The sequence below is a fragment of the Rissa tridactyla genome, chromosome 3, assembly GCF_028500815.1.
Source record: "Rissa tridactyla isolate bRisTri1 chromosome 3, bRisTri1.patW.cur.20221130, whole genome shotgun sequence".
NCBI lineage: Eukaryota > Metazoa > Chordata > Aves > Charadriiformes > Laridae > Rissa > Rissa tridactyla.
Genome location: NC_071468.1, coordinates 117158970 through 117170302, shown reverse-complemented (window position 1 = coordinate 117170302; position 11333 = coordinate 117158970). Strand labels below are relative to the sequence as shown.

Sequence of the window (11333 nt, the reverse complement as noted above, 5' to 3'; positions counted from 1 at the left end):
AACTCTCATAAATGGGGATCAAAGCTTTTGGTTTATTGTTAGTAAACTTTCTCCTAACAAGAGAAGAGACACTCACAGGGGAAATTTGGAATTAGAAACAAAGAAAAGGTGTTTTGCATCTGTTTTCTGAGCATTCAAAACAAGAAGGAGACAACTCCACTGTAAACCAGATGTTACTGCAAATAAAGTTTTATATATATACATATAAATCGTAAAAGCATTCTGACAGAAAAGTTTGCCAAAACCATGATTGTCTAAATAAATATACCAAGAATGGTATCTGTATTTTTTTGTAATGCATTGAAGAAGTACTCTCCTAACTTCATTCTACTTATCATTCAAATAATTATTTTGATAGTATCTTCACACCATCTTTCTGGATTGTGGAACATCAGAATCACAAATCTCAATCAGTGCTTCCAGTAGCAGACTTACACTGCATTAAGTCAATTTTACTTTTCTTATCACAACACCGAAGAAACCCAAATTCTTCACAGCATTGTCCATCTTTTACAGTTTTTCTTTTCCTTTAGTGTTATACGAACTCAGATCCTGTCAATGGTATTCCAGCACCCACTTTAACAGACTTCCTTATTTGAAACTTTATGACACATAGTCCGATGCTTCGGATATTTTTTGTTTCACTTTTTTGCTTTACTTCTGTCAGCAAAATAAGAGCCTTCATCGTAATTATAATACAGTTCACAAAGAGAAGCACAGTAGCTAGAAGCTGGACACACAGGCTGCAAATCTGTTTTTTCTGATTTAATTCTGCCAACTGGAATGAGGCAGCATCTACTTCTAGAGTAGACTGCATGGCCAGCAGCAATTAAGGCCTGAGCTAGATTGTTCTCCTCATACAGAACATCCACCTCTAATTTCATTTCAGAGCCATAGTGTTTAAAATGAAATATCAGCCCTGGTTTACTTAGAAGCTTCTGAAACAGAAGTTTAGCTTCATCACTCCAGTATTCCCCCCTGGCAGGGACTATATCATGCAAAGAGCAAGAGCGTGCCAAACGTGGTAAATAAGACAGACTTTCTGGAATAACTTTAAGTTTATGGATATCAGAGTAAGGGATGATCTTCAGAAAGCCATAATCAATAAATGTAAGAACAACAGACTGAGCTGTTACTTCACTAACTTCTGCCCTGTTCCACTGTGCTTCCAGTCCAAACTTGATCAAGCAGCCAACACCAGGAGCCACAAGTTCTTCTGGCAAAGCTGGCAAGTTGTCAGGAAGGTCAGAGAGCAGCAAAGACAAGTTTTTCATGCAATCAAATGAGATTTCAAACTGGATGCAGAAGTTTGAAGGATCAGTAACTGCAGTTGCAAAGCCAGGATACCTTCTGCCACTTTGCAGCAACGTCCATGTGATTGAATTTATCTTGAGTGATTTATCAAACTCCTTACAGTCTGTATTAATGGATCTTTCTGGTCCAACAACAGTCCGACAATGACTTAAGAGCTCATTCAAATACTCCTGAAGCAGAATTTCCCCTATTGAAACATCTACTTCCCAAATATGAGAGGATTCCAAATATCTCAAAAACATGATCCTTATTTCACGATCCAGGACTGCATTTATTACATGGACAAGCTGAATTGTATTCATTTTTTTAAACCAAACACATTTACAAAACACAGCTTGTTTAGGGATACTTTTGATCTCGTCACTGAGCATCTTTGCGTTATTTAAGGACACCATCTCATACTCACCATAATCCATGAAAAAAACTAGCATTAACTTCTCCCTGACAAATTTCTTGATGACTTTTGATCGATACCACTTCAAGGTCCTTTCAGATTTTGTCATGCATTCCAATCCTTCTTCAATGTCATCCACTCTAAGCAAATCACTTCTTTGTGCTTCTTTGAGAAGCATTACATTTAACTCATTTAATATTCGCAAATTTCTAAGTAACTGTACATGAAATTCTCCACTCTCTGAAACATGGCTTACTTTTGCTCCTTCTACCTGTCCAGAATTTAGATCTAGAGGAAGGACATTTATGGCTGTTTTGGAAGTATTTTGCATCCTAACCATCTTAGCTTTGCTTTGACCACCTAAACCATTTCTAGACTTTCTATCTTGAGGATTACCATTTGTAACAAGAATTTGTTTCAGCCTATTTTCCCAATTACGCATTGGTGTGTTTTGCGATGTTGTCCTGTCTTTTTTCTGCAGAAGGTCTTTAGACATAGACTTTCCATCACAAATTACATCTACTTCCCACTGCTCTCCATGTTGCTTTAAGAACTTGCAAATGACTTGCTTGTTACTTATTTTGCTTACAAAATAGGAAGTACTTTTATTAGTCCAGCTTTTATCAGGAACACTGTTTATTCTGCTAAGGAAACAATGAACACTGAGCCTTGGCAAAGTTAAGAACTTTTTCTGAATCCTGCGGATTTTTGAAGGACTTACAACTGCTGCATTACCATAGTCAATGAACTCTACCTCAAACGACTTTCCCGATTTCAGAGTTTTAATAACTGCTCTATAGTAAAAACAATCTGTGACATGCTCTGCTACAATGAGAGCCCCTACCGTGAGCTCATCTAAGCAATCTTCATGACCTGTATTCATCATGCTTTCGTTTAATTCTTCTGCTAGTTGCATTACTAAGTTTACATCCTCTGCGAGCTGAAAATAGAAACTTGATGTACTATTTATATGAGAAATATACCCTGCTACTTCAGAATTCACCTGAATATCACGTTTAGGAAGACTGATTAATTCAGGAATATTTTCGTTACTGCTTTCCTGCTGACCTGTATAATTTAGTCTTTCATTATGAGATTCAGAGAGAGCATTTACAGTTATTTCCTTTGAATTTAAAGCAGGATGAGAGAGTGAGTCAGAAGCAGGCTCTCCAGCCAGAGGTTCCTTTCTGTGCTCCAGAACAGCACTGACAGTATTTCTAAAACCTGGTTCTTGACTGTCCTGTAAAGTTAGCGGTTTTAAGGACACACTACACAACTTTTGTATGCTACATGCAGTTTGCTCTCCATCTTCAAAATTCTGTCCAATATCTCCTTGATAATACTTATCATATACTTGGCATTTCACTTTCATTTTCAACTTAACATTTTCAGGACTTTTAACAGTTACTTTATTAATTTCTTTGTCATCTTCCATGTGACATATCACTTGTCTATTACTTCCAACAAATTGTTCTGTATAATTTTTTGGTGCCAATTCTTCCAATATTTTTTCTTTAATTTTCTGACTGACTTTGAGTTGTCCATCATATAACTCCACAACAATCTGTCCTTCTGTTTCTCTGGATACAATTACAGCCTTTAGCAGTTTACCAAGGAACGTCTCCTCAAACCATCTAGTAACTCTTGCTGGAATTTTTGACTCCCTAAGATCTGACAAACAGCATTTAACAGCTTGCATGGGTGTGAATATTAGGTCAGTGGCAGAGTCTGGAATAGGTATCAACTGGTCTCTTTCTACTATATTCTTATTTCCAAAATCCACAAAGTCAGCACATAGATAGGATGTCGATTCCACAGGAAAAGCCAAAGCTCTATAAAAGAGACCATCTTCAAAATATCTGGCTATACATAATCGTGTATTGCTGGTATCATATTTTGCATTATTTGACATTTTACTTATGACACTAACTTTCTTCATCAATGCCTCTATAGTTCCAGTGTTTCGATTAAGCTGGCAATAGAATTTTGAAGGACTATGTATGTGAGTTATATAAACCTCCTCCTCACTTCCAATTTTTATATTAAAAGATGAGTAGCAAAAACTGTACAGAGAACCCAAAGATGCAAGGTTTCTCAGACCCATATCTTCAGACTGGGTGAGACCACGTTCTCTGAGGAATTCCTCTGCACTAATAAATGGAGTCTGTAAGTCAACTACATTGCATAAACGGTTGGGGCTTACAAGAATAAGAGCACAAATTATGCAAGTCAGTGGTCCTCTAGAAGCAGAAATGAAGTCTTCAAAGTGTCTACGCACTTCTTCAGACCAATTAAGTGAGGCAACCTGTAAGGGTACGTTTTTAAGTCCACATCGAAATGCTTGACTTTCCAGAGCTAGGAAGTCTGGAAGAACAGCTTGAAGATCTTTAAGTAAAACTCTTTCCTGATAACCATAGTCTACAAAAACCACATCAACTTCATTTGCGGATACTTGCTCCAAAACAGTTGCTCTGTACCACTTCCCATCTTTGGGACGTTTAACAACACAGGCAACCTGTCCAGGTTTGTAAGGACTGGTATGCTCTTTATAGTAAGTCTGAATTTGTTCCATTAAGTTATTCAGCTCTGGGAGTTTACTTTGCAATTGACATGAAAAATCTGCTGGGGAAACAATGTAAGAACACACCACTTCAAAAACAGCTCCGGGTTTAAACACAAACTCTTTATAAAATAATTTTTTCTCATGCACCGATTTACACCTTTTAGAGATAGCACCTTTTCCAAAACAGGACAGCATAACAGATTCTCTCAGCACTGAGGGCACACTTAACGATTTTTCCTTCTGAAATACCTCTCCATTTCCAGATACCTTATTTTTATGAATATTGCAGATACTCTGTGCGTTTACTTTTTTTCTTTTAGATTTGTGGCGACTTGGGGCTTGATTTTTTTCTGCTAAATTTAGAACAGAATCTAGTGTCTTTTCCCAGTATTCAGCATATCCAGCTTGAACCATACACGTGGCAACATTTCCTTGCTGCAAACCATTCCTATACTGCACATTAACAATATACTTGTTGTTTTGCTTTCCAATGACTTGAAGCAGGAGTAGTTTGTTAAACACAACGTGTTTGAAGAAATCAATTTCCTTTTTAACCCACACATCATCAACAGGAAATGTACAAGCAAGTGCACAACACATAGCTAAAGCTGGTAAATCAGAAAACTCAGGAAGCAATGTTTTTACATGGCAACAGGGTACTGTATCTGTATTTCCAAAGTCCAAAAAATAAACATTAATATTTTCATGAAGCACTTCAGTGACAATACCCCGATAATAACACATGTCTTCGCTATACCGGGCACAGCAGAGCAATCCAGGTTCTGGGTTTTTAAGGACCATTTCATCAGCTCCACATTGGTTATACGCATATGCAATGTTTTTCATCAAGACTTGAAATTCATTCTGGTACTCACATGTTTGAATCCAAAAGTTAGATGGATTTATGACATATACCACAAAACCAGTATGGAAAGAATTCATTTGCATTTCTACTCTTTTGTAGTGGCTTGACAAAGAAATATCCCATTCAGGTAAGCAGGTTTTTGTGGGTTTATTTCCTGTACAATTCTTAAATGAACTGTATCTCTCATCAAATGGTTTGTAGTTTACAGAAATACTTGTGACTTTTCTTTGCAAAAGAGAGACACAAGATGCATCTGCCTCATTCAGGTTTTCTGGATGCTTAGCATTCATTCCAAGATTTTGATTTTGCAGCGTAACGTAATATAAGTGTTTAATGTCATTGAATAAATCAACATGGACACACACAGAAGTTTGTCCTATCAAGGCCCATATAAGTTCTTTCAGCTGAATTTTTATTACTGCATCATCCTGACTACCAAAACAAGAGAGCACACATGGAAACGATATCATCGGTAATGCCATGAACTCAACTCTAAGTTTCTGAACGCAACTAGATGGCACAGCTTCAATATTGCCAAAATCCATAAACCAGACTTCCACACAGTCAGAGAGAAGCTGTTTTATCACTCCTCTATGCCACTGTCCATTTTGCCTTTTGGCAGCACAGAGTAGCCCTAAACTATCAAAAGATTTATTATTTTCTGTAGTGACAGCTTCGTAGTACAAATGCATAGCTTCTGTCAAATCTTCCAGCTCTTTCTGCCATTTCTGTATCTGGCAGTAAAATTTATTTGGGCTTACTGCAACAGTTATTTTTACATTTTCTTTACTGCCAACAGGTAGACGGGGAAAGAGATCATCTGGAACTGGCCAAAAATCTGTTGGTTTCTCAGAATTAAGGAAAGTAAGGAACTCCTTGACTGGATACTTCTGTTGCAACAATTGCGGCACTCTTTTACAAAGCATTTCTTGGGGAAACGCTCTTAATGTTTCAACAATAAGACAAAATGAATCTCCATCAATAAATTTTCCTAACTTCAGTTCAAGGACATCATTAATGATCTTTGGTACTTCTACAATGAACAGCTGGTATGGTATAACAGCTTTCACATGACCTGTAACTTGTAATCCTACCAGAGATGAAAAATAGTTAATGGCTTTTGGACCCCATTTTTCTCCCAGAGGAAGTATACTTGCAAAAACGCCCAAAACCACCTTTGGGGGCAGGTGAAACAGTTCATCACAAGCAGAAGCAAGATGCATTTCCTCAACCACCAGCACCTGCCCAGTGTCTATAAGAAAAGCCTCACAGATATTCTCCCTCTTTTCCAGAACTCTTCCTCTATGCCATTTTCCTTCTGTATCTTCCACCAAACAAGATCCACCAACGTCAGCATTACCTTTTACTTTGAATACACGCTGTATTTCATTTTGTAGTATGTAATAGTCAAGCTCACATCCTGCCTTGTATTGACCCTGGAACACTATAACCAAACATTCTGGATGGCATTCTATACTAGTTATCTTCAGATTCATATCCACTATGTTTGGTGAGGGAGTCAAAGATTCCATTCTGTCTGCAAAGAAAAGGAGTAAATCAGCCTCATAATTTCACATATTTTTTCTTTGTCAACTAATTCCTTTCATGAAATTTGTTTTCAAAACACTTTAGTAGCATATTATCACACTTCTAGTTAAAATGTATACTAAACATTTAACAGTGTCATGTTTTGTGCAATTAGGATACGCTTGACACAACTCACTTTGTAAAGACATTTTCAGGTAACATCTGGCAAAAAAAAGTACCTCTGGATTTGCTCTTGTGGCTAGACTAATTTTATCACTTGAGAATAATTCGAAATCAGAAAGCTGTTCCCAAAATAACACAGAGAATTAAAGACTATATCAGAAAACCGGGGGGGAGGGGGGACATGACACTTACACGGACATGCAGGAATGCGAAACAGGACAGACAACCACAAAGATAACTGTATTTCTTCTCAAAGAAAACAAGAGAGTGGAAAGCAATTCATGTCATTTAGACAATCTCTGCTCATCTCACAAATGTTACTTACATCTAGTAAATTTAATTAGTAAATCCAGTCAATCTCTCCAAAGGAGATCCAGGAAAGTGTTCCATTGCACTGGACCTGCAGTTACAAAACGACTTCACCTGCAGAAGTATTTCCAGTCTGTTTCTCTCTTTCTTTTTAATATGTGAATAACAAAGGATGCTTCCCCTACTCACCCTGCTTTTTCTGTGTAAATCACTCCTTCAAACCAATGACATCTTACAGCTCTGTGCTTTACCATTTACTTAATCTAGCTGTCTATACACTATCAGGTGTAACTGTAGCTTATTTTAAGTTTTCATAATTGAAAGGACATATAGAATACCTCATCTATGTCCAGCATTTTTGAACTGCCCATCAACTAACGACTGTGCCAGGTGTGTTTTGTACTGTCTCAACACTCCTCTTCTGGCAGTTTAAGTATCCTCAAACCTTTCAGATACTTCTCTGACCTTCACCTATAATTTCGTCCCCAAAATCAGCTTCTGATTCCATTCAACTTTGTGAACAGATCTGTGATTTCACGTTGTTTAAAAAGGCTGTGCACGTCCATAATTTGACCAAGCAATTTTGTGGAATAAACTGCTGTTCTAACAAAGTAATTAAGGGTAGACAACATCTGTCAAAGACAATGGATAAACACACAAGGATAGACTGGACAAAGCACATACTCAATTTATGAATTTTTATGAGAAGCTGAAAGTGAATGTTATTAGAACAAGATCTTCCTCAGCCTACAAAAAAGTTGCAACAGAATTGCCATGGTAGTATTTACCACAAGCATACGTGAAGTAGCTAGTGATCATACAACCTGTCTTCAGAGTAAATACTGATCCCTATCATTCTAGTTCCAGGAAAAAAAAATAAATTAATAAGTAAATGAGCACTCCTACTGTAAAGCTTACTAGAACATCTCGGGCAGGAGGAAGAGCAATACGTGACTTCTCAAAAAAAAAACCAAACACAAACACAAAAACCACTAGCCACCCAAGAAAGCCTCCCATAAAAGCAGTACCAAATCCAGATCTGACAAATACCTTCTTAAACAAGCCCCCTGTTCTCCACTTTTCCCTGTAATAAAACAGAAAACTAAATTCAGGGGGTTTTCAATAAAAGAAATCAGCCTTCAGGAAAAGATTGCGTCTGCCTGGAAGAAACACCTGAATATTCGAGAGAATCAAACTTTTGAAAGTGCACCACTGATGCTTTGGGCACCTCTTGGTTGTGTTTTGTTTTTTTTTTTTTCGCTCCATTGAAACAAACCTCTGGTTGCAGAAACACATAGCAAATGAAAACATTTTTTGCATCAACACTGGCTTGCCCATTGTCACAGCCCAAATAGTAGCATTACACCAATACAGTCACATTTCTACAGTTTACAAAATGACCTTTTGCTTTTTACTCACCTATACACCAGTTAGGACTTATTCACTCAGAACACATCTTTAGAAACCTCAGCCCTCTTATTAACCACTCTGCATCTCTCTACAAGGAAAGATGATAGAAAAATCATTAGAACAATATACATAAATTCTTGTACTACTCTAAATCCTCCTCCTGCCCAACAAACACACCCTGGAAAAATTCCTCATACCCAGTTTCATTACAATGTTAAGATTTCACAAGACAAAATTACAAAAGTGAATCCACCTTCCTAAAACCACGGTAAGACCATTTTTTCTTCACTGCAGCTCAAAGAACATACCTCAGAACAACACAAATAATCTTCCACCCACTTTCTAAGCAACAGTGGTCACACATTTGTTTGCAATGTTTAGCCATCACTATCAATACTCTATCATGCACTACTACCACACAAACAAGTTTACAGCATAATCAATGGCCTCTTAAATGCAACCAAATGCAGGACACGAGTGACAGCTTAAGGTATCTGTGCTGCTCTCCAAAGCAGCCCCTCAGACCGGGGCTGTCTGATACCCCAGGCAGCGCTGGCCTGGGAGGAACAGAGACAGGCCCGACTCCACAACGTGCAGACCACTAGCCAGACACTGTCACCGCCAGGTGAGACCCGAAAGCGAAGACCACCACCCTACAGCAGCAACAGTTTCCTTATCACTTACAAGAGCGAAAGGGACATGTGAGAGCCATAACCGCCAGAGGGCGATGACTTTACCCGACACCGATTTCAACGACCCACGCTGACAAAATGGCGCCGCACAGCCCGCCTGCCACACGCTGCCGGACAAGGAGCGCACGCGGCAGCACCAGCGCGGCCTGAGACGCTTCTTGGGCGGAGGAAGGGGCTTCGAGTTGATTGGCAGGAGCGCGGCAGCAGGGCCCAGCCAATCAGCACGGCCAAATGGCAGAGGTCCCGCCTCCGCCCGGCGCTGAGGGGGAAGTATTGGCGCTGGTGTTGTGTGGGTGGCCTCGTCTAATTCGTTTTTCTTTTGGAGTTGCGTTTATTTTTGTTTGGTTGGTTGTTGTTTTTTTTTTTTTCTTTTCCTTCGTGTTTGCATTTTGCAGCTGTCTGTTATTTATGAGGTGGTCTCTGAGCTTTATAAACGGTGCCTCTGGGTCACTGAATCTTCTGGAGCTATCTAAAGAGGATTTGAGAGCTCTTATTCTCTCATCATCAGGAAGAAATTCTCTAGGCTAGGAGGAGTACATCTTAACGGGGTGCAGTGTGCTGCCCCGCTTGTTTTTTGCATACAAGTCTCGGGTTTTTTGTTGTTTTGTTTTTGTTTTTTTTTTTTTGGGGGGGGGAAGGGGATGTGTGGGTTTTGGTTTCGTTGGAGTTCTTTTTACCAAGAGCATAAGCTTAATGAGGTGGTCACAATAAGGAAACCTGGTATGAGGTATAGTCCTACAAATATCAACAGATGCTGGAATATCTGAAGTGATTTTGTTGTTTGGAATGAGTTCATACGCATATAATAATTTCTAAGAGTTTGCCTTCAATTTTTACCTTTTTTATCCAGTGGGCAGGATTGCAGTGTTGTAGTTACCCTTTGCAAAATTGGGAGAGAGAAAAGCTGCAATTCTTGGACATGACAGTGATCTCTAAATACAGCTATTGGATTGAAGTCTGAATAATACATGTTTAAAGTGGTATCATAGCTATTTGAATTAACCCTAAAATTTACAGGAATTCTTAATTTGATTTTGTAGGCAATCAGTCATGTTTGTCACATTTAAGCTTTTTTGTAAGTGCTACGCAGATCACAGGTACAGTTCTGTCACTGATACATCTTTAGCTTTGGATTTCTGGGCAAAATGTCTATTTTATTCTTGCATTCTTGTGTTGGCCAACATTAATTCCACTGCTGGCAGTTACTTAGGAAGACAGGGTTTTTCCTGGTCTGTTTGCTTCTTTAACAGAAAATAAGAATATGTATGCATTATGAACTGAAAAATTGTTTATTTTCTTCCAGAATGTAATGCAGTAATGTCCTGTGCACTCCCTCTGTATCCCAGTCTTCCCATTTGGGACTTCTGCCCCCCAGCCAACATGCCCATCTCAGCTTTTTGGCTTTTCCCCCCCAACCCCCCAGGTAACAGCAGTATGCTTCAGGGCTTAGGCATACATACTTCTCTTCAGACAGCTCCTGCATAAGGCCTTCCCACAGAAAGCATCTCGCCCTCACCGAGTACCTCTTACGGAAGGTACAGACTTCAGGAAGCTTCTCAAGCCTTAAAAGTAAATGAGTCTGTAAGATAACAAGTCTGGGATGGTAAGTAGTTTAGCAGCTTAGTATATGCCACACTTTTTTTTGTTGTTGTTCTGACTACAATACAAAACTCACTTCTGAAGGCAGGGTGCTACCACTGCTTTTTTAAAGGCAGCAAGATCTACATTTTTTCCTACTGAAATTACAGCGGTGATAGCAGCCGTAATATAATAATCTTATGGTTAGAGCAGTCAGAAACAGATTCTTGCAGTATGGGTGAGTTTAGAAAATGTGTACCACTTCCCTGCAGTGTGCCTTAACCACGGGCAGTTATGCATGGTGGAATACAGCGTGTCCCTCTTGTTTGAAGTTGTGCTACTGTGGGGTGGGGGCGGGGGAACAAAAGGCATGACCAGATAATCTGTCAGGGCCGACTGGATGCTGAAGCTTTCTTACCTTTTTCTGTCAGGAAAGAAGAGATTTTTTTTCTGTTTGTGACTTTGTTACAAAATTTCTTTGCAATTTATATCGTTTCA

The 11333-nt window shown here is 38.9% G+C and overlaps 1 protein-coding gene across 1 annotated transcript; it reads right to left on the bottom strand.

The window, feature by feature from the left end:
• Positions 1 to 641: 641 nt before the first annotated feature.
• Positions 642 to 6680, bottom strand: TDRD15 (tudor domain containing 15). The gene has a single exon (XM_054196494.1). It carries the CDS (start codon positions 6666 to 6668, stop codon positions 642 to 644), a length of 6027 nt encoding a protein of 2008 aa, XP_054052469.1. The 5' UTR covers positions 6669 to 6680.
• Between the last annotated feature and the right edge of the window lie 4653 nt (positions 6681 to 11333).